At 37.6% G+C, this 24,672-nt stretch overlaps 1 protein-coding gene across 6 annotated transcripts in view; it reads right to left on the bottom strand.

The window, feature by feature from the left end:
• Positions 1-7,087: 7,087 nt before the first annotated feature.
• Positions 7,088-24,672, bottom strand: part of FAT1 (FAT atypical cadherin 1) — a 102,937-nt gene continuing 85,352 nt past the window's right edge. For 3 of the 6 annotated variants that reach the window (XM_077782862.1, XM_077782864.1, XM_077782865.1), the window contains 12 exons: positions 23,991-24,188; positions 19,126-19,927; positions 18,053-18,184; positions 17,781-17,944; positions 16,780-17,242; positions 16,087-16,240; positions 15,779-15,889; positions 14,934-15,565; positions 14,557-14,694; positions 12,482-12,541; positions 9,701-9,736; positions 7,088-8,803 (listed from right to left, as the gene is read on the bottom strand). In XM_077782862.1, the coding sequence (XP_077638988.1) occupies positions 8,178-8,803; positions 9,701-9,736; positions 12,482-12,541; positions 14,557-14,694; positions 14,934-15,565; positions 15,779-15,889; positions 16,087-16,240; positions 16,780-17,242; positions 17,781-17,944; positions 18,053-18,184; positions 19,126-19,927; positions 23,991-24,188 (3,516 nt within the window). In that variant the 3' untranslated portion in view covers positions 7,088-8,177. Of the gene's footprint in view, positions 8,804-9,700; positions 9,737-12,481; positions 12,542-14,025; positions 14,080-14,556; positions 14,695-14,933; positions 15,566-15,778; positions 15,890-16,086; positions 16,241-16,779; positions 17,243-17,780; positions 17,945-18,052; positions 18,185-19,125; positions 19,928-23,990; positions 24,189-24,672 lie in introns of all 6 variants that reach the window. The other 3 variants (XM_077782866.1, XM_077782867.1, XR_013339887.1) reach the window with 2 other exon arrangements.

The raw sequence follows: 24,672 nt of genomic DNA, 5'->3' as shown, positions 1-24,672 counted from the left end.
GGACCTGAGTGTCAGCTCCTTAATGCAAGACCCTTTCTCCACTTGTTTCAACCATAAGTATGAATACCATTGCCTTCTGGAGATACAAATCTAACCCTTCTTCCTGTGTGCTTATGCTGAGGGGCAAGGTGGCTGTAGGCTCTTTAGCAGGGCTTTGGCAACAGAACATATTAACCTCAACTAGAGCTGAAGAAATGGAGGAGAAATGAGCTGCTGTCTGTGTGGGACTGAGGAAGCTTAATTTTGAGTCTGCCTCACTTCCTCATAGTGTTAAAATATTGATTGTGGGATTTTTAGGGTGGCAAGTAGAAAACCCATAGTGCAGCAATAGTGATGCATATGGATTCTAGTAGCCCTTTTAAGATATTGAGGACAGCTTAGAAAGGTTTGCTATATCCCAAGTAAGATCGGAATTTAACTTGAGGAATGCAGCTTCACATCTGTCTCTTGAAAAAGCTTCCACACTGAGCAAGAATTACCCTACACTGAATCAGAGGAAGCCTCAAGGCTATGAATTTGAGTGTCTGAAATACTTAAGACATAGTCTACTAAAAGACTTTGAAACCTTTATTAGGATATACTTTCTTGGACTTTATGCAAACCTCTCTTCTTCAGCTGCTCTCTACTTTTAGTAGCTATCTTCTGGTTTTCAAAATTCCTCACATTTTTCTTCTGTGCATACCTGACTCTGAGGTGGTTGTTGTTGTTGGCTTGTGTTTGCATGGTTTTGGTGGTTTCTGTTTCTGTAGTTGCTTTTGTTTTCTTGGGAAATCAGGTGCATCTTTTGTCTTGATCTTTTCTCTTGCCCAGGTTAGTTGGCTTTCTGGCTTCCTCAGCTTCCTCCAGCTCTTGAGGTGGGCAATCAGTATGAGATGTGGATTTTAACACTTTAAGTGTCTAATCTAACTCAGCCAAAGGAAACTTTGTTCTTCTGCTTTCTAGGTGTTTCTGAACAGCTGGACTAAATTTTTGGAGGTGAGTTCTGTGAAATTTTAGGCAAGTGATACTGAACAGTGTTTGGCTTTAAACCAAAAAAAGCTCAATGCGTACAATTAGGTGCCAGTTTTCAGGCTAATTATATTTTTAGCCTTTTTCTCTGTGACTTGAGGTGTTTTTTCCCCAGTGAAATTCAAAGCAGAAGTTTTTGTTACATAAATGGCCATCATGGGATATTACTTGTTTAAAGAGGAGGCCCTTAAAATTTTATGCTATAAATTACTGTCAGTGCTTCAAGTTCTCTAGAAAAAGATGATATTACAAAATAATTTTTTGATGAAGAAGCATAATCTTTCCCTATGTGTTCCTTCAAAGTTAAATTCAAGCTCTGAAAGCAATTCATCTTGCTTAGCATGTTTTCCACTTGGGACCCTGGGGATTAAGGATAGAATGACTCATTCACATAATTGGGCTTCTCAGTGCTTTTTGCTCACATTGAAGGTTTCAACTCAAAGCATGTAAGAATACAAGAAACTGAGAAATGACCATCTGCAGCAAAAAATCTAGAAAGGCATATGGCAGAACTTTGATAATGCTAAATGAAACTGTTCTTGTTCTAAGCTCATGTTTCTACTGATAGCCTTTACTTCTGGGTGACTGCTGCCTGTGCCTAACTTGTTTGTGTGTGAAGTTTTAGATGTGCATTGCCAGGTTTAGCAATGGATGTTGGGCATTGGTAATTAATAAGCTTTTGATTATCAGCAAGTTTCCTCCTTACATGAGGGGAAATAATTGTCATTATCTTTTTCTTAAATGTTTTTTTCTGCAAGATCAAAGCTTTCCTGCTTTGCAATTGCACTGGATATTGCACTGTTCTTCTCTGATTTTTATTCAGCCCCAGTGCAGCTGTGGAAGATTGAGTAATGCTGCCAGAATTTATGTCTGCTTCAGCACGCCTCGTTTAAGAGGGGACTTAATCTATTTAGTATTTTTATGAAGGCTTGTGTGGGCTTGAAAGCCATTTAATGCTAAAATGGCAAGAGCTATGAAAAGAAACTGAGGTACCACCTCTTGGCTGTGTGACATGTGTGGAGTGTGTGCAGAGCTTTCAGTGAAACGTGTGGATTCCTTGTGTGGAGCCTGCAGGAACCTTGGTGTGGATGTTCACAGCTGATGTGTGCAGGGCTGTGATCCAGACAGTGCTTGTGAATCATAGAATCATAGAATGGTTTGGGTTGGAAGACACCTAAAAGATCATCCAGTAACAAGCCCTTGCCTTGGGCTGGGACACTTTTCACTAGACCACATTGCTCGGAGCCCATCCAGTCTGGCTTTGAACACTTCCAGACATGGGGCATCCACAACTTCTCTGGGCAACCCCTTCCAGTCTGTTACCCTCTTGTCCTGTCACTACAGGCTCTTGTAAAGAAAAAGGCTCTCTCCATCTTCCCTGTAGGCCCTGTTCTGTTGCATTGTGTGCTGCAACTGGGTTCCTTGTGTCCAGGGAGGGTGTAGCTGCTGCCACTGGACACGGGAATAAACGAGACAGATCTTTTCAGAAAGCTTGAGAATCCATTTATTACCCCCAGGGAGGAGGGGTGGGATGGAGAGGAAAGACAGGGCAAAGGCAGGGTCGTGGGGTTTTTATAGGGTGTTGCAGGCATGGAGTTAGGGTTTGGGTCAAGGGAGGAGTTATTAGCAAGACAAGAGAGGTAAGATCAAATTTCTGTCTCTTAGGAACAGGGGCATTCCACAATTCCCCTGTCTTTAAACTGATCGATGCATGCTGAATAACTTATAATGAGGGGATTCTTGGGAATATGCTTTCATAGTTTACAAGAGTAAAATTAATATTATTAAGCTAAATTAACAAGGAATAAAAATGCATTTCAGACTTAATTACAAAGGATAAAATAACAGAGATTATGATACTTGATGAAATGAATACATTTCCACAATTAGGTTGCCCCAACACCTTCACTTTTTAAATGATCCAAATTTGAGCCTTTTGTCAGAGAAGAGATGCTCCATCCCTCTGATCAAATTGGTGGCCTCCTCTGGACTTGCTCCAACAAGTTGATGTCCTTCATGTGTTTTGGACCCCAGAGCTGGACACAGGGAGGGTCTCAGCAGAGGGGCAGAATACCCTCCCTTGGCCTGCTGCCCATGCTGTTTTGGATGCAGCCCAGGACCTGTGTAGCTTCTTGGGCTGCAAGTGCATACATGGATGGCTCATATCCAGTTTCTCATCCACCAGCACCCCTAAGTCCTTTGTGGCAGGGATGCTCTTGATCTTTTCATCCCCATCCAGCCTGTGTTGATACTGGGAGTTGCTCCAACCCAAGTGTAGCACCTTGCACTTGGTCTTCTTAAATCTCATGAAATTCCCATGACCCTATTTCTGGAGCTTGTCCAAGTCCCTCTGGATGGCATCTTATCCTTCAGGTGTGTCAACAGCACAACTCAGCTTGTTAAGAGTGCATTTGGTGCCTCCATCTGTGTGTCATGATGATATTAAAATAATAATACTTTAAATATATATTAATAATTATTTAAATATTAAGTATTATTAAATGTTAAGTATTACATTATTATTTGTTACTTAAATATTAAATAGCACTGGTCCCAGTGGGACCTGAGGGACACTGCTTCTTATGTCCTTCATGACTCTGAGCTGTTGACCACTACCCTCTGGATGTGACCATCCAACCAATTCCTTATCCACCTAACAGCCCACCCATTAAATCCATCTCTCTCCAAAGCAGAGAGAAAGATTTTGTGGGGAACCTGCCAAAAGCTTTACCAAAGTCCAGATAAATGACATCTGTAGCTCTTACCTGTCCATTGATATAGTCAGTCCAGCACAGAAGGAGGAAGAAAAGGCTGACTTACTCAAGTGCTTTTTTGCCTCAGTCTTCGCTGGAAACCTCTTTTTGTACATCTCTTAAGAGGATGGACAGCAGGATGGAGACTGGAGGAGCAAAGCCCCTCCAACTGTAAGTGAAGGTTAAGTTCATGGCCTCCTGAGGAGCCTGAATGTACATAAGCATGTGGGACCCAATGAGGTACAACCCAGAGTCCCGAGGGAATTGGCTGATGTAGTTGCCACAGCATTCTCCATGACATTTAAAAAGTCATGGCAGTCAGGTGAGGTCCCGGGTGACTAGAAAATTGGAATAAATACTGTCCATCTTTACAAATGGTAGAAAGAAGTACCCTGGGAATTACCAACCTGTCAGCCCCACCTCTGTGTCTGGGAAGGTCATGGGAGGTCATACCAAAAGCTGTGCTAAAGGCACAGGGAGAGCATGGCTTCTCCGGGGGCAAAGCTGAGGCAGGAGTCACGTGAGGCATTTTGTGAACCACATTTATTCAGCAATGGTCTGTCTGCAGACAGGTGTCAGTCACGACCCCTTCATACAACATGGACTAATTCCAGCAGCTGTCTTCCTTCAAGGGCTTTACAGGTAGATTCAAGGTGGAAGTAGAGCACTTCTTACCCCTCTACTCCAAAATGGAGCTTGCAGCTAGAAACAGATTTCATACCTTCTTTGGCTTGAGTGGATTCAGATTTGTGGGATCCACCAAGGGGTGGATTCACCCCTTGGGCAGTGCAAGAACTCTCCTTAGATATGGTTTATTGGGACAGTAGTTGTTTCACGGAGGCCATGGGTAGAACAGGGAACAGTGGCAAAACCATCTGAGTAAATATCCTTGGAAAAAGAGCCCAGATCTGGTACTCTGGTCATGTTCCTTCTACTAAGCATATATGTCTGCATCCTGGAGTTCTTGGACCAGCTGTGTAAAATATTGAATAAAAGAAGTTTCATAGGGTTGTCTGTTATTGTTTCTGCCTCAATTACTCTTAATCAGGTAGAATTGCAGTTTGTTCTCTGCTTTAAGATTAAGTGATTTCATTCACTCAAAATGTAGAATGGACAAAGCAGCAATGAGCTTGACTCAAATCTGCTCAATAAAACTTTTAAGTTCTACTAGCTCATAAGTATTTTAATATAGAAAAAATATACTTCCATGGGGGACTTAACTACAGTCCAGCAAAGGGCCAGTTGGATGATTAACAGACTGGAGCTGCTTTCATATGAGAGGCTGAGAGAACTGAGGCTGATCAATCTGGGAAAAAAAGAAGGCTCAGTGGGGAACTTGATGATGTTTATAAATACCTGAAGCTGTAAAGAGAGAGAGAGGCTCTTCTCCGTGGTACCCTTTGGAACGGGCACAAATTGAAACACATTAAACTACATCTCAACATAAACCTCTTGCTGTGACAACATGAAGACAGATAAACACTGAAATAGCGAGTATGTGACTTCACTGAAATTCCTTACTTTAAAATGTTTGGCTTGTAAAATAAATCTCATGGCCAGTGTTTTTGAATGTGCTGGATTACTGTTGAGTTGAACAGCAATTCTCTGCTGTATCAGTCAGTTTTAATTTGGTTTAAAATGTCATCAGCTTCATCTGGTGTATTGCTGTAGCTCTGTGTAAGAAAATAGGATTGATTGCACTTACTGGACTTGAATTAGGCAATAAGAGCTCCCCACAAAGGAAGCATTTGTCCAACATGTCCTTGCTTTACACACCAACAGCAAAGCTGTTGAAAGCTGTGGAGTTGAAAATGCCTGCTATTTCCATAAGTGAGTGTTACAATGCAGCTTTGTTTTTCTGATGTGAAGTATAACCTTGGTGTTGTGTGTTGCCTAGCACCACAATTCTTGTGAAAAGGTAAAAAAATACATATACATATATATATATATACATTCTTACACTTTCAAGAAAGCATTCTTTTACACCTACATAGGATTTCATTGTAGAATAATGAGACTGTTACTTTTCAGTTTGACGTTCTGTGTTAGCCTTCAGTTCACAGTAAAACAAATATAAGTATATTTAAGTGTTGATATTTCTGTCCTTCACACCTCTCAATTTTAAAAATCTGTCTTTGGGCCCTTCTGTAAATGAGTAACTTTATAAAATGTATTTGTAGAGCAGGTCTTCATCTTTTCTGGGATGAGAAATCAACTAAGAAGTGATGCAAATTTGTGCGGTGTCTTCCTCTTGCTGTCTCCTAACCCTCATTCCTACCAAGTAGCAGAATCTTAAGCAGAATTTCCAAAAAGCTTAATCTTCCTCACTCAAGATGGGCCTTAAGCAGTGATGTGAACTACTACAGTGTGTGACACCCTTGGCTCACAGTTCTGTAAGATTCTTCTAAAGCTATTAAGAAAATTCTAACAGTCTGATGTACAAAAGGCACTTAGTTATTAGGGTGAATATTACAGTGGACAGCCAGAATGTGGGTTTAAACCTACTGATTTTTTAGTCTTTTTACAGAAGTCATGAGATTCTTAACCTGCATATGGGCAAGTTAACAAGGAATGTCAGTGCCTGGCTATGTCCTGTAATCCACCCAATTTCCATTATACAGATGCCAAGCTGGGAGTTGTTCCATTTTGTATATAAATAGCACTCCAAATACAGTACCCTGTTCCCTAGATGGTAGAAGGCTGAGGCTTAGCTCTCATGATGGGAGAGGAATCTAATATTGTACATTTCCAGCCTACAGAACTTTCTAACAGTAGGAACAAAATGGAGGCAGAGCTGAAAGGATTCCAGGCTATATTAAAATTTCACTAATGTGCCAAGAAATCTGTTCTGAACTTAAAAAGGATCCCTCAAGCAAGAGGCAGAAGACAGTTACATTATTCCTTTAGCTTACCATCAGGCCAAATTTATGCTAGAGAACTCTGTTAAAGGCTTTGTTCTTTTCTAGTCAGAAAAGCAGCTGGATAATACACAGGAAAAGTGTATTCCACCTTTACTTCTTCAAGGTAAACTTCTAGTGTGAACTTAATGTAAGAAATGGCAATTGAAATATAATTGCAGGAAACCACCAGCTATTGAGCACAAAGTCAGACAATGGCATGGCCATTTCAGCATGCAGGTGAACAATCAAGGGCTAACTAGTCATGAAAGGAAGTATTCAGGTGATAAAGGAGGAGAGAAACTACTTTAAAGATCTTGGGAGGGTTTTTTTGTATATATTTTTGTGACTTGAGAAAAAAAATATTCAGCAATTTACACAGCTGATATTATATGTTTAAAGAAAAATGCAAACTACTGAGAAGGCTACTGCAGTTTGATACCCATCAATCTTTATTCAGACTGGCCCAATTACTTTTAAAAACACCATTAAGCAGACACACACTGCCATCTTGTGAGCATCTCTAACACAGCTGCAGGCTGATTTCAGAGGAGAGGAAAAGGAGTTGCTTGGAGCAAGTAACTTAATACAGTACAAAACATATACAGACGTAAAAAATGCTGCACTGAATGCTTTGTCAATGGTATATTATATAATAGAGATACACAGAGCAAAGCTAAAGTATTTTATTAATAATTTATTGTCAGTAAGAAAGACTGGCTAATGATAATTTTCAGTAAAAACCTTTACAAGACCATTGGATCACAAATATACAGACACTATAAAAACTGTGTCATGGTGGTTTTGGTTCTAAACTGGTATGCAGAGGGTCCCCAACACACTTTCCAAGAAGGGAAAAAAATGTTTACAGTTCTAAAATACAGCAACCCATTTAAGACATTTCCAAATAGCTGACCCAGAAAAATATCAGACCTAATGTATGTACAATTGAAATTGTGTGAATATGTTGAATGTTTTACAATGAAATGTCAAACCTTAGTTTTCAGGGGAATACATACAGTGATGCCCTGATTATAAGAAGTCAGGGTGCTCATTTTTAATGGCACACTAACATCACTAGTTTCAGTGGAAAACAAATTCACAAAATATCTACAAAATCTAGTTAAAACTAATAAAATCAAAACTGTACATAGAATTTACAAAGAAATAGGAGAAAATTAATTGCATTGGAACTATATAAATATATGTGTCATGCTAACATGGAGAAGTGGTATGTGATTTCTTTTAAACATAGAACAATGTAAATACATAAAGGATGTTCAGAAATGGCACAGCCAATGGAAATCTTAGAACTTTCCAAATACAGTAGGTCAGGAAATGGAAAGAGGTTCATTTAGTGAAATGAATTGCATGATCCAATGCTGCCATGCCAGTTTAGCTCACTGAAATAAAAGCATTCATCGTGGCTGGAAAAAAAGAAGAAAAAATAAAAAAGCTCTTGAAAATTGTTCTGGATTTGATAAAGTTTGTTAGAGTCCAGGCACTTTTGTTGAGTGTGTCAGACTTCTGTATGTTGCTGGGAATCAAGCGGAGGAATTTTCACATCTTCGAAGTGACCATCGTCTCCACTCTCATAGTCACTCATCATGACTTCAGACTCCATTTCACAGCATGCCGACACATCCGAGCAGGAGGCTGTGGAAGCGTACACAGACATGGACATGTTGTCTACAGTGGGTGCTTCAAAGTCTGGATTGAACCCCAGTGAGTATGGAGCGTACGGCTCTCTGTAGCTGCCGCTGCCGCCACTGGGGCTGGTCTGAGGTTCTGACATATCTGCAGGGTAGTGATGGGGAAGGTACTGATTAAGGTTAAATCTCTGCCTGCTCCTTGTAGAAGAACCCAAGCTACCTACGGCTGGCATGTCTCTGGGTGGCTGTATTGACTCAAACTGGTCGCTGTATTCAGGTGGTAACGGTGGAAGCTCATCAGGTGCAGGGAAATCATCAGGTGGAGGTGGAAAATCACTTTCTATGTCATAACCACCAGGGTAATAGTCTGTATCGATGGCATTTGGATCTGTGTAGAGGGGAGCTGACTCCTCAACCACTTCGTAATTTGGATACTCTTGGATACCTGGCAACTGAACACTTGGCATCCAATCTGATGTATCCCAGTGATAACCTGAAAAGTTAATTAAAGAAAAAAATGGTATTACTATATTGTATTCAAGTCAGTCTGAACTGAAAAACCAACACATATATTAAAACAATGCAATCACCGTGATTAGGACACTACTTGTTAATCAGCAGTTTATCCTTGTTGCACAGAAGACATTCAACACAACTTTACTTGGTGCCATGCATGAGATAGTGCATCATTCACACTTGAACTTTTACATTTTCTCAGACATCACACCTAACATGGGAAGAGCTGTAGTCACCTATGGAACATGCTGTCACAATACAAAGCTGTTCAGTGGATAGCAAAAAATCAACACCCTACCTGGTGCAGCTAAATACTTAATTGTTGCTGAGTAATTAGTTACGGTGATAACAATGGCCTATTTTCTTAAGAATATATTTAGCATATATAACCTATGACTTTCTTACATAAAATAAGCAATTTCTATTTGGTAAAGTATTTCAGCCCATTTAAAGTGATTCTGCCACTCAAGCACATTATAAAGTTAGTTTCACAAAATGATGTTAGCTCTACAGGAACACCTCTGATAAAAATCTTTTGTTATTAGTAAAGACATTCCACATTCAACTACAAGAACAAAACAGGAAAATCAAGCTTAATCATGCAAAAATGACTGGACTTGATCTTCTCTTGCAAACTCCCTTTGAATAAGGTTGTATTTGCTGGAAACTAGATGTAAGCCTAAACTAACTAAAACTGAATCATTTCTCTCATCTGAACATCAATAAAAAATGCACTGTTGTAATACAGTGCAAATCTAGTAAAGAGAAATCACTGCAGACAAATGCACCGCAAGCAACTGATAATAAGTCTGTGTTAGAACCAAATATTAACAGAAATTTTGGTGATCATCAATGAACTGCATGCAGAAGTCACCTCTTGAATTGCTGAGGTCAGGAACAGCAAAAGATTCTTTAGGTGGCAGAATAAGAAGAAAAAGGAGAAAACATCTCTAGTTAGGAATCAAATAGTAGAACCAATATGAAGACAAACAATGACTAATCACTATGACATTCACACTGTTTTTATCCAGTTTAATTAGCAATACTAAAGTTTATTTAATTTTTTCTCCTGGGCTCCTTATTTGTTAAGACGTGAACTGTAGGATAGCTACTGAATTAATGTACTGCACATCTGGGACGTAGCTGTCTTGTGGTAAAATCTGAAGTCTGGAGTTTATGAAAATCCTTTTATCAGTATATTCAGGACTTCTGCTACACAGGGTAATAGGACTTGATCTGATTCTTTCCTTGTATCTACCATTGTGTTTTGATACAGGGCTCCATCTATTGGCACTTACACTTCAAAGTATCTCCTGAGTATCTGGTTACATAAACACTTTAGTGTCTGGCTTCCATACATAAACTCTGGGAAACCTGCCTCCATTTGTACGGCTATTCCAACAACTCACACTCAGCAGAGAACTGCCCTGACAAATATTAAACCTTTCTCTCTTCAGGAATCTATATTCCCTATTAAAGTCTCTAAGGATGAGTGATGCCTTTCCTAATGGCAGAATCTTCTCCTAAGAATTCATACTTTCATCTGTTGGAAGACTGAAGGGACAGAGGTTGACTCTTCAGAGAGAAGTTCCTATTTTTTTTTAAGCTTGCCTAGCCCAGACAAGAAAAGTGCTGTTCAGACTAATAGAGATGTCAGTCTGAGTTCTGAGATTCTTAAAACATCTCTGGCCTCAACTCCAGGAGAAGACTCTCATCAGTAGTCTACTTAGAAGACAACATTCTTAATTTTTCCTGGGAAATTGGGTGCAAAACTAAAGCCAATAGGCTTTATGATTTATAGCACTTTCAACAAGTGGAGAGATCTGTTTTCCTCTTCTTCTGAGGCAAAGACCCTTTAACATAAATGGCAGAAACACAAACTAGAACCGGATGTGCCCATCTTTACGTGACAATCTGCTAGATTGGAGCTATATTTTCTCCTGCACTCAGCACTGCTGATTTGCATCAAGCTACAACCTAAAACTGTCCTACGATGAGATTAGCTACCGTTCATGCTTCCAGGATGCCTGTTGGACAGAATCACTTGGGGAGACTAAAGGTAAGGGCCACCTCTCCTAGAACATGACCTTACTGCAGGCTTGAGTAAGGATCTCTGCTTCTTAAACTAACACCCTCCCTGAGGATGCTCAAGAGCAGAACTCCTTACCTAAGATGCTTTGAAAGAAGAAATGCTTATTAAGAGCAGAAACTCTCAAACTTTAAGATGCAGCTGGAGTAGGACATATTTAATCTCTCTACAATTGCAATGCATACAATGCATAAACACAATGTTTGTGTTTATCTTATGGTGATACTAAAACACCAAGCAATACTTGAATCTTTGACTTGAGAACTACATCTATAATTTTAGATTCTACCAATTAAAATCTTAGAGAAAATCTGAATCAGTTATTAAATATTTCCCCTAATAGATCTGGCCTCTTTTAGTCTTGTTTCTTTTCCCATTCCCAAGTAATGTGCACTGCAATTTTTTTTGCACTAAGGACTATTGTCTATAGGTACACATTAATGAAATGGTACCCTCATTAATGAAATACTCTCAAGTAATTGGAAGTCTTTGCATTTGTCTACTTTCTTTTGTGTGTCTGCGTAAATTAAAAAGGGTTTACTTCAGATAACAAACCAAAGTGAAACTTTAGCTACTATAATTGATTTTACGTTCTTACAATGGCTCAATTTTAAGTAGGACTAAATAAAAAACATGTTTCCTAGTCTGTATCTAGAAATAGCATAGGCTGGATGTTATTTCAGAAGAAATCTCTGCAAATTCATTGTTATGGAGTGAATAATTTGCCTTTTACTGGAACTTAAAGTAGTATTTAGTCAATTAAAACAACAGTTAGCATTCATATAGACTCACTGGCACTTTTATTACTATTATTATTTTGCTAAGAGTTTGTGTTTCCCAGAGGGGTTAGTTCTTAAATGTTAGCAGAAAGGAAATAAAATACCTTTGAAAATACCTACCTTGCCTCTTTCTAACTTCCAAACACATACTACATACACACAAAAATATACGTGTGTGTACATATACCCAAATATACATTTTAGGTACTGTTGTAAGGCTGCTTAGTAACAAGCTACTTAAACTGATGAGGATGTATATGGCTATATATCTCAGCTGCAGACAAAAATATTTTTTTTCTGTTTAAGAGGCAGATTGATCTGAAGACCAATCTTCAGTAAGTACTGATACCAGACCATTTTGATTCTGCTCAGCTGGAAAGGGTATCAACAGGTGTGTGTGGGAGAAGAAAGGGAAGCAGAGGCTGCTGCTGTTTCATCTACAGTACTGCATGTGTTTGCCTTTGATGTTGTCTCAATTCTGCTGGCAGCTTTAGTATTAATATTTTCAGAAGAGAGTAAGCACCAAGATCTTTTTATGCCAATCCCTTTTTTCCCCCAAGAAAACACACTTTGAAACCTGTTCACAAGGCATCTACAGCATATGCAAGAAAATATTAACAGATATACAATATAAATATATTTTTTGCTATAATTTATCAGAAAGTCTAAGTAAATAATATTTTATAACTCACATCTGGCTAGGACTACATTACTAGAAGACAATGTAAGAAAACAAACGTGCATTACGCTTCCAAAGCAGTAAATAAATATGAAAACATGTATATACCTTCTTTTTCCACCGAGTCAACAACAGCATTGACAAGGTGTATTACAGTCACTACGGAAGCTTGTAAAAGGTATAAAAGGAGCAAATTAAAACAAACCTATAGTTAGTATCACTTTAAACAGCAGACAGATACATAAAAAAAACCCCATCATCAACACTGTGAAATTGCAGTTCGTTACTGTTTTATAGAACAACATTATTAGTGTACATGCACAATTACTCTCAATCTAGAGAGTAGTTGCATGTAATACATAAAACACATATCTAAAGATCAATTTTATTATTGCTAAACATACAAAAGTACTTGTAACTACTTGTGAAGTACATTTTGCATGAGCACAAGGCTGCTTGTGTTAGTATTTCTGAAATGCTGCCTAAATACACTAATTTGCATAATACTTTATCTACATAGCAACAAACTAGACTTTTCTCAAGGCTTGTGTTGGGTGAATTAAGGATTATTGTATTAGATGTAAACTATGTGTACATATGGGAAAGAAATTTTCCCAGAAATGCACTAAAAGGATAGAATATGAAAAATACCTAATGAAAATTTCTGTTACTTATCTACTTAAATTTTATATGAGTAGAGATATCACAGTAGGAATACCAAATTCAGGCTGTTAGAGACTTATTTTAAAAAAAGCCCAAACTTAAATGAATGCATTTTTTGTCTTCCCTTTCCCTCAAGATAGTTTTGGAATGGAGAAGGATTTATTCTTATAGGGTAAAGTGAAGTAAGCACATGCAACTTGTTTGCACAGCTCAGGGACTAAATATCAAGCTAATAAATTCTAAATCTATCAAAATGGAAGGAAGGATCTATGATACTACAGCTATTTCTCTTAAAATGATGTATTAATGAGTAATCAGTACATGACAGGAAATGGGAAGAAGAATATACTAAATATATGAGACAGTGAGGAGGGGAGAACAACACATAAAATATGACACTTAAAACCACATGAAAAGAAGTTGGAAATTGGTATCAGGTCCACTGATGAAATAATGAGGACTGCAAGCATACCATTTTACTTTCACCAATCATTCAACCAGATAGATTTTTTCATGCTGTTAATAACAAATCACTCTACTTTATTAAGAAGCAGAATGTTCTTTATTCCTAAGCTAAAGGAATTTCAAGTTCTTTTTTACCAGGCAGAGACAAAAGCAGAAAGTGGAATAAAGAGTCAAAGCACACCTTAACTTAGCAAATTAAGTTATGGCACAACTGTGGCTTTGTCCAATCAATACAACATGTTTCTGAATACATAGATGCATTCATATCAACTATAAAAGCATCTGTCATCACAATGGAAAATATATCCAATTAATAATAATCAAACCCACAAGTATGTATGCTGATTATATTTTGATGGACTTGAGGTGGGATCAAAATATTTATATTTTTATATTGGCTTTTTTCAATGTATGAAATGTTTTTATAATTCATTTCAATCATGGTGAAAGCCAAATATACTGTTCTACTATAACAAAATTCCTTTTTGTGCAGTTTCCTTCATTACTAAAGTAATCAAACTTACAAGCAGTCCCTTAAACTCTGCTCTCACTCAGAACTGATCTGATCCATATGGGAGCTGAGGTCGCAGCAAGAAAAAGAGAAGGAAACAAATGAAACTGTAATACCAGAAAGCTTTATACTGAGAGCTGAACAGCAAAGTGAAAGTTATATTTGTGCAGAGGCCATTTTTAAAATTCACTGTATTCTTGTATAAGATGATAACTAAGGATAACCTAGAAGAGTTTACCAAATTCTAATACGTTTTAAACACAAGGCTCTGAGCACCTTGATTTCACTGTAATATTCTAACAGCAGAATGATTATATATAACTTTAAGGTAAAGTAATTAACAGCTGATGTAGAGATAGATAAAATATTTTTTTAAAATTAATATATTTAGGTATTAACATAAGTAAATACAAATATATATTAAATAAGCTACTATTTAATATATATTCAATATATGCAAAGCCTACTGTTACTAAGAGATACAGATGCAAAGACAGAACAAATGAACATCAGCAGCAGTACAGAATGATTGTCTTTTACGTACCATTGTCATCACATGATTCAGACTGGAAGGAGCTGAGAGACTGGACCTCAGACATGCTTTCTCTTGCACTGTAAGGATGGGAGTTCTTTTCATCCAGAGGCTTCTTAGAAAGGCAGGGGTCAAGATCTACTACTTTAGCTGAAAGAAAATATTTCAAGTGAGACAATGAATAGATTCCAGATTAAAGAATCAATACCATATAAAGTTGAGACTTGCACATTTTTACAAAACTTAGTAGAGCATGAAGGCTGATCAGAAACAAAACTCAGTAAAGTCATAATGCCTTTTGTACTCTAAATGGGAGACTTTGTACTCGTATCAAAATTGTACCAGTACACACATTTAACAGGAAAGTAAAAAATAAGAATGTCTCTTACTGTCATAGTCAAAATCCCAGCTGGGTTTCTGTATTGAATCACTGTCTGAAGGTGAGTTGGAGGGAGGTGGAGGTGGCAAATTTGGTGCAACACTGCAAACAGCTACAGCTTTCCGGTGACCATGTACAGAATCTGGGTTAAAAGTACTAAATTCGGGGTGCTCAGGGATAGCAGACCCTTCAAAAGAATTCCTGTCAAGATTGTTCCTGGAGTCGCTTGGAATGCTTGGAGTGTATGAAATAGGACGAACAGGAACCTGTGGTGGGATGTCAGAATAGATGTTCTTATTCAATTTTGCATCAAAACATGGTCTTTGCAAGAAGGCTGTTGTAGCTCCCAGTTGCTTGTCTTCAGGTTCTGGCTGGTGCTTCTTCTTTCTACCAACCACTTTGCGGCAAACAACAAAAATCACAACTAACAAGAAGATTCCTGTGACGAAAACAATAATTCCAATCACTTCAGCTAAGCTAATGTTCCAAGATGTTGAAACATATTTATTGAGAACAATGTCTGTGCAGTGTTTGCCTCCAAATCCACGACTACAGTTGCAGTGATATGAACCATAAGTATTCTCACAAAGGGCACCATTGAGACATGGGTTTTCTACACATTCATCGACATCAGTCAGGCACCTATCAGAAACAGAGCACAGCAGTGATGTTTAGTTTACATCAGTAATCTTTGTTGTAATCTTGTTCTCAACAATTGTAGATATATTTATTATAAGGTACTGCACACTAACATGCATTTTGCTGTTTTATCAACATCCCAGATTTCAACCAGTTTGAACTGTTAATCTGTTAATTAAAACTACTGAAATTTGATATACGTGGAATGCTACCTACCTTTCTCCACGAAAGCCTGCTTCACACTCACAAACAGGTCCATCCAAACTGTCAATACACTTGCCACTATTTTTGCAAGGATTATCTTTGCAGTATGGACCCAGCTGGCATCTGCAAAGACAAAACAAACAAAACCAGCTGAATATTACCTTACTGCAAGCAAGTTTATAATGTGAGATTCAGAGCTGTAACACAGGGGCTGCTGGTTAACTTCAGCCAGCTCCAGTATGTCTCAGATCTGAGCTTTAAGTAGGAAACACAAATAAAAAAAACAGGGTTAATTGATACAATGAACCACACAAACATACCTTTGACCTGTGTATTGTCCTCGGCACTGGCAGATAAAATCATCACTGACTGGGATGCAAGTCCCACCATAAAGGCAGGGGTTGGAAGCACATGGGTTGACACTTACATCACAGTGAGTTCCCATAAACAAAGGTGCACACTTGCAGTAGTAACCTAAAATCAAATACAGTATTTTTGAAAGTTGTATACGGCTTTACTGGATTTGAGATAAAATCCTTCACAATCTGTTCACCTACAGATTTAAGATAAATTCCTCCCTACCCACCAACATGTTACATGAGAGAAAGGATGGGAAAAAATAGAAATGTTTTTATCAAAAGATGAGGCAAAGGCAAAGTAGTAAAGAGTTTTCTTCAACATTTTTCTCACAAAACAAATGTTGGGACAAGTCCCAATGATTTCAGAATTTTTAAAGGAATTTTTAAAGAAAGACTCCAAAGTAGGCTGTTAAGAGGATGGACCTCATATGTCAGCACTGAAGATAAAATCCCCACTTTGCCACATGGACTTTGTCTACCTCATACCCCAAGGAGCTGAATCTTGAAGGCACACAGCCTTCCTACCTATTCAACAACTGACCTTCTACAACTCTGGGAAACCAAGAATTATGCACAAGTTGTTTTGTCCTTCAAAGCAGAAAAGTTGAGAAGCAGTTTTGAAAACTAAAAGCAGAAGAATAAAGAGCAGCTTACCTCCATTTGACAGTGCATTGCAGATGCCTCCATTCTGACATGGGCTGCTTGAACAGCCATCTGTGGCAGTCAGTAAGCATCCAGGAGTGACATCTACAGATTCTTCCATGTGTGCGTAGTTTCGTGGCTTGCTGTTTAGGGGCAGCTCTTGTCCATTTAGTACAATGGAGTCCATACAGCCTCTGAAACCATTGCTAACCTGAGGACTTCTACCATGTCTTGTACCTTGCTGACGAATGTGACCACCAAAAAACACGTGATTGTCTAGGTTTAGTGTTCTAAGTGTACCAGGAGCAGTACCAGATGCAGTATGCACCCTGTCCAGAACAAGTCGGGCATAGTTTCCATCCACTTCAAGAGATATGGAATGCCACTGGCCATCGTTTATCTGAGTGCTCTGAACAGAGACAATCCCAGGTCCACTGCCACAATCAAATTTATACTGCAGTCTTCCATGATGGATCTACAGAGGAAAGCCACAACATCAATAGTCTGCATACCTAAAGAGTATAGAATATTGATCTATAAGTTTATGTTTGTTGGAGAGACAGAATGACGGTGGTCATAAAAAGCAGTTTAATAACACTGTTTTTCAGTCACAGCAACTGTGATTTATTCTGTACGTTTCTTTTAATTGTAACACACTTTGTATATTTTGTTCCTCTAGTAAAGCAGTCACAGATCATAATCAAAGTATTACAATACATCAATACCTTTCATCTTGTGCTTTAAGTAACTTTTCCTGTATGGACTTCAGTATTAAAAACAAAGAAGTTTCAAGTTGTTTAAAATATATGATTCAGGAAGCTTTGTTTGTTTACACATGTAAAAATTTCTGTACAAGTTTGTCACTTGGATGTGTAACACACCCTATCTTTAAGGCAATTTTCAATTATAACCATTCTAAAGAGATGTTATGAATCAATCTTTTAATCTGACACAAAAAATAATAAGATGGTAAAAAGAAAGGAGGAGATATGCACTAGGAGATTTTAATATACCTCTAAGATACTGTAGTCTGTTCCTCGAGCATACATAACAACTGCATGAGCAGAGTAAGTTCTAAGTCTCATTGTCAGCTTCATTTCCTCTTTGTTCTCACTTTCCATGAGACGATATTTCACATAGCTGCTCCCAGTAAATGTCACAGCAGAGCCAGCTGATGCTTAGGAATACAGAAAGGCATAAAAAGTATTAGCACAGGATTGGAATCAAATTTATATTTGGAAAGTAAGATGGTTTTACACAGAGTTTTTTAAAGTTAATTCCTTACCAGGACATTGTCCAGCTTTGCTGTCTTGGCAAACACAGATGTATTTTCCTTCCTTTGGATCTCCTAAACATTCAGTACCTTCAGGACATGGGTTTCCTTCACACACGCTGTTCACCAGGGGGCATTTCCCTTCTGTAAAATCAAACCCAAGATTTCTTTTCTATTGGTGGTGATTGTATTTTGTGAAAACAGACTCTTAAGCCCCTTTTCACAAAGTGCCCCAAATGATATTCCTAACTATCAGACAAGGAAGTGAATAACAGTTATGGAGCATGACTGGCACAGACTAGACAAATAACATAAGAGTGGCTGATGCTCATCCTTATCTTGATTACTAATTCAATCGGTAAAATTGGGAAACTGGTGTTGTGGTTTAAGGCTTACCATTTGAATCGTTCACCAGAAAACCCTACATGTAGATATTAAACACAGACAGAGTAGGTTGGGGAGAGCAGAGAAAAGCACATCTGTATTTAAGACAGAAAAGGAATGGTCGTCCTTAAATATTTACTTCATATGTGCAAGTTCACCCAGCACGGTTAAGTCCTGATTTTAAAAAGCACTGTTGTTTTCCTCGGAAATAAAGATAAATTAATCTTCTGTCAGAAATCTTTATCCTTACATATATTTTAATGAATATTTATTTCCCACATATCCTCTCATTCCCAAACAAGTTTGGAAACTGTGTGCGGTATTCCTCTAAGCAGAAACAAGGAGGTTTTTAGGTACTTGGCAGGAACTTGCCTGTACACACGAGACTGAAAATGGCCATCAATATAGGATAGGTGACAACAAAAAAAAAAATTAACTTCTTTCATAAAATGGAAAATGAAGGTGTAGCTATTAAAAAAAAATCCGCTCCCATAAACTTGTATTATGTAAAGTCTTGAAATGAGGTAATGAGATAAGAAAGAATTACTCTTTACTATAAATAAAATTAGGCAAATACTATGGAAAGAGTTCCAGAACATTCCTGGTCTTGTCCTGTAATATAAATTTCCATCTGTGGATTACTGCTTTTTAAAACTAGAACAATCTTTTCAAGGATACAGTTCCCTCACTGTGTTTCTTACCTTTACAAAGACAAACTGCTGTTCTGTGATGACGGGGAGTGACGAAGCTCAACCTGGCCGTGCTGTGGGTTGACATGATGTTCTCATCCACTGTTACTTTTTCTTCACAAAATTTCAAAGGACAATCAAGGCCTGCACAGAGCTTATGAAACACATCAATTATCCGGACACCCAAAATCTCTTCTAGGTCAGGCACAGAAGAGTTTATCTTGTGGAGCAAAATTCTTGTTGGGTGGTGAGAGCTACCAGACTTTTCAATATTCAGGAGGACATCCAGATTAGAAGGCGGATCAGAAGGCTGCAGACTAACAATCTGGATGTCATTTCTCCTCACGCCCAAGATGTTTCTCAATGCTCTCTGGAAATTGCGCCAGTAATCACCAATGAATTCTTCAGGGGACAGGTTTGCAAAACGTATTGTGATACTGTGATTTAATACCTCTTGTGTGATTTGTCTGATGTGTACAGTAATATCAGCTGCAGTTGTAAATTTTCCATCTGTAACAGTGACATTTAGGAGATACTGTCCTATGTCTAACCTTTTGTGTGCTATTAGTTTTCCACCAGTACTGGAAACAGAGAACAGGGATTCCATTTTGGGGTCCAAACTATATGTCAAGGTATCATAAACATCTTGATCGGTTGCGTGAATTTTTCCAATGACACCACCTGAATATTCTTCTCCAAAGGCTGTAATAAAAATTTCCAGAGGCAGTATTGCTGGAGAATAAATGCTTTCCTCAATAACTCTAATATCAATGTAAGTCAAAGATGACAATGGTGGTTTTCCATTATCTGCCACCTAAAGGAAAGATGAGGACAGATTTACATTTCTGCTTTATCTCAAATTCTACTCTAGATATTCATCCTGTATACAGTTGAGCTGTATTTTTGTACCCAAAAACCCCCACCAAAAAGTCCTATAGGAAAATGCTTTAAATGCTTTACATAAATTCTGTAACACAATTTCTAACATAAAAGTTAACACAGAAAACTTAAAAAGCTTATATAAGCAGGCACACAGAAACATATTTTCACTTCTCCCAAGATTAAAAGCTTACAGTGCTCTTATTACCTGAAAATGCCAGGAAGCTATTAACACTAGTAGCAAATACAGAGGAAACGCACAGTAGTTGATTTCAGACACCAGATGGTGCTTGAAGCTTTTTAATATCAAGCATGGCAATACATTACAAACTTTAATGAGTCATGCACTAGAAATGTACAACATGCTTTACTACAATTAAGAAGCAATCTGGAAGACAAAGTAAATGTACTGTGCCAAATAGTACTTCAAAAGGAAAAAAAATGCATGCAGAAAGTTAATTATGTTGCCTTTCATGATTTTTGGTCACAGAGAAGAAAACAAGAGGTGGGTACCTGTAGTGCTATTTGCTTCAGACAGTTAATCAACTATCTTTAACTGTATCAGCCTAATTCAATTTTAAAGCCTGTTTGAACACCCTATTCTCCACCCCTTTTGGACAAAGACATACACTGTTGTTGTATGAGGACAATAAAAAAAAAGAGTGGAAAAGTGAGTTAAGACTAGTCCCTTGGGTTCACTTTTTTCTTTCAATTTCTCACCTCTTACTTCCCATCTACTTTTTCCAGAACTCTCTATCAGTTACTGAAAGTGACAGTAAAGAAATAGTTAAATAAGAATTGGAGATATGTAAAGGTACAGTGGGGATATACAAGGCTCAGAAAGTAGAAGATATTCTGCATAGTTTAAGAGATTTTGCAATAATTTTAGAGAGCACACTTGGAAGATCTATGTGGAGAGGATGCTTTTGATTTTTTTATACAAATTTAAAAAAAGAGGAGTAACTCCAGGCACAAGATTATCTGTGGATGGGCACGTAAATGTGGCATTTTTAAAAGGTAATGCATGTCTCATAGAACTACATATCTTCATCTGTTTCTTTTAACTCCAAAGACAGTCATGGCTAGAAACTTGTCCTCCAGTTACCCAAATAAATAATGAGAGTTTTAGCTCAAGTTGGCAAAGTTTTGTTTTGCCTAGATCTCTCCCTGGAAACAAGACAAGGCAGGCAGTTTAGCTACAGAAGAAATGCCCAAGGGAAACAAGAAAAGGGTCAAAACAAACAGACAAGCAAAATTATAACAAATGGACAGCAAGTAGGAAAGAAGAGCCCCAGGCAAAATGGTTTTTCAATAGTGCAGATATTTAAAAATGTGGTGTGGTTTTAAACTGAAGACTTCAGAGTGTGGTACAAAGGACTGCATGACTCATAGCTGAAGATTTCGCACACTAATGCTGCGAGACATTTGTTAATGGATAATCTATTTCCTTTGGAGAGAGCACAAGCAAATATCACTGACATGCCCATATAAGGTGACCACTGGGAAAAAAAAGATCCTTATTTCCATTAAAATGACAAAAGTAAAATCTTCTGGAGGTAATGGGTATGCAGAATGCATATGGGGAAAGTTTGTTTAGTTTTAGTGGGTTTTTTTTTTGGTTATAAGTTTTTTCAAATGAAAATATGCCTGTAAATTAAAAATATCACTACCTCAGCAAGCCATTCAGAAAGCAACTAAGGTGAAAGCTGTCAAAATTGAAAAGCATACCAGTAAAGGTGAGGTAAAAACTGAAAATGGGTATCAGGAGATCATGCACAGCCATTAACTTGTGATTTGCAAGATCAAAATGCAGAAATTAAATATAATGCAAACTGGGGAAAATGCCTTCCTACAGACTTGAAAAAAATATTATTTTAAAGGAACAGAGGAAGAGTATTTTTCCTCAACAGCCATGCCTAAATTTTGTGTGTATCATTGGAACTGGAGTCTTGTGATAGGGAAATGCTACTTTTAGTCTTGGATGCCCCCATACCTACCCATGGATTGTAATATAATAGCAAATAATAGCAGTATGTCTATTGAAAAAAGCTAGCAAAGTGTAAAATGCCAAATGGCAAATTAAAAGATAGTGATAAATTTCAAGAAACCAATCGAGAAACTTGGAAATCAACAGATTAGACAGGTCCAAAATACTGACAAGAAGAGGCACATTAGTAAAGTCTGCTTTAATGATTTACAGTGTCTGACAAGTCTTTGTTCAAAATGAGTACATTTGTTTTAAGACACTTGTTTAGCTATTGGATGCCATTAAAATAGCCCATATTCATTCTCTAATAAAAAGGCACTTTTCAGCTGCTGTGCTGAAGACAAGATAGCTGAAGTACTGACAGGCTGTTTACAAGCAGACTAGAGACCAGAAAGTGACTTAGAAATGAACGAATTACAAGATTCCATTCAGAGGAAGATGTTAAACAGTCATCTCACACTTAAAAAAAGCTAGGCACATCAGGAAGGGCCAAAGGTGCAGCTAAATCATGAAATGTGACAAAGTCAGTGTAACAGTCTATGCAGAACAAATATAACTGCCTGTACATGCATTTATAAGAATACATTTAAAAAGCAAAATAAATAGAAATTAGTTACTTTTAGAGAAAATCTAAAGGAAAACATATGAATCTTGCACCTCACTGATTCCACATACAGGAAAAACATCCATAAACAAAAAGGTGACTTTGGGGGAGTTGGCATATCACTATTGAGGAAAAAAATGGCTAACAGAGGAATGATATACCTGCCCCCATCTTCATCCCAATTCTTTAACCCCAAACTAAACTACACTTAAATGAAACTATATCTGTCCTTATATTTATGGCTCTTGGTTACTAGCATTTCAGTGACTCAAACAGCAAATTACAATATCTGTGTGAATTTTTTCTTCTTTTCCCAAAGAAAACAGACTTTGTGTAAATATGTCACAATTATCCCAATGTAGACAGAATTCAGCATACACTGTTATAAACAGTATTATTTGAAAATACTATAACTGCATGTTTACTCATAAATTATCTGCAATAGTATGCATAAGAATAATTTGGAGATTAAAAGAGATTCCTCATGTGAAAATGAAGGTAAGAATTTTTCTTAAAAGCTGAATCTGGAAATGAAGTTTAAGAATTAAGGACATCTACTTTTAGCCTACTAATTTTAAGTCCTCTGCTCCCAGCTGCTTAATTTATAATTGAATTTAAAAGGACTAGATAAAATTAAAATAATTGGTTTGAACTTTTCTCACACAAGGTTACAAAAAGTATTTGAGAGAACTTAGCTAGTTTAATGTAACCTTGGACATGGTCTGATCTTTTTGCACAACAATGGCAAATGTAGCATATATTATAACATTTCAGGGTCATTTTTTGAGTTTTATGCTGTGGTTTCCACTGCAGGATCCTGAGATCTCAAACTACTACACTGCAAGTTTCAATGCTATGAAAAAAGGTCTACTGAAAATACTATGAAACAATGTACAAACTTAAAAAAAGATGTTTTCAATTGCCATTGAAAAAAGAATGTGGCACTACAGGAAAATTTTCCATTACTGCTATGTTGTGCAATATCCTTGCTTTCATCATGCGAGTCTAGTCCAGCACACAGTTTCAAGGGTCAAAACGACAGCAGCAAGAGGAATTCTGCAGTCAATAGAAAATGGCTCAAGGGACCTGTGCCCTGCTGGTTTTTCAACATTCCAACCAGAAGGCAAAGGGCTTATTAAGACCACTCACCCAGTTAACGTTTCACTTACACCTTACTTCTAACTGTGAGTTTAACTGAACTTCTCATTGCATCGATGTAGATTAGTATTTAAACCAACAGATTTTGTCTATGAAGACATCACCTCATGGGACATGCCTCAAATGACTACTTGGCATGTCAGGATTTCCTAACAGAAAGGTAAGTTGGTGGAGTGAACATGAGTGGGAAAAGTTAATCAAATACTTACAATGCAAAACAGTAAGAGGAACATGACAGAAACATCCTACCTTAACATGAAGCAAATAGTGATCTCTCACTTTGCGATTCAGTGCAGCACTTGTTGTCAGAACTCCCTGCTGGGTAATCTGAAAAGTTCTCTCTTCATTTCCAGTCAGGATGGTGAAGAGAAAAGGAGGACCATTGTGAGAAGAATCCTTGTCTGTCACCACTAGCTGCAGCACACTGAATCCAACAGGCTTATTTTCCTATAGATATATAATACACATTGATTTTGTTATAATTGAGGATATGGTCTGATGCTGATTTCCTCCTTGCAACAGAAACCCCAAAAAACTACTGTCAAACAAGTTAATCAGTACAAGAGAAATCAAAATGACAATATTGCTTCAGGGAAACTACTACACTCTGAGAATAAGACTCAAAAAGGAGCAAGGCAGTTGTTTAAACTTTGTATTGTATTTTTGAAGGTAGCTCAGCCTTGACACTACATTTTCCACTTCTGGTCTGAATTAGTATTACTGTAGCCTAATTACCAAGTCATCAAAGATTTGAAATTTAGAGAAAACACCTGTTAAGAATAATCTAATGCCTTTGTTGGGAGGACTAGAAAAATACACTCCTCCATCTGACCCCTTGTGCCCCTAATTAAGAGTTCTGTCTGCAGCTGTGGCTGCTACAGGCACCCAGTAAAAATATGAAATCCAGGTTTTAAAATTTGCATAATAAAAT

The sequence above is a fragment of the Lonchura striata genome, chromosome 4, assembly GCF_046129695.1.
Source record: "Lonchura striata isolate bLonStr1 chromosome 4, bLonStr1.mat, whole genome shotgun sequence".
Taxonomy (NCBI): Eukaryota; Metazoa; Chordata; class Aves; order Passeriformes; family Estrildidae; genus Lonchura; species Lonchura striata.
The sequence above is the reverse complement of the archived record's forward strand: the minus strand, read 5'-3'. Positions and strand labels throughout refer to the sequence as shown.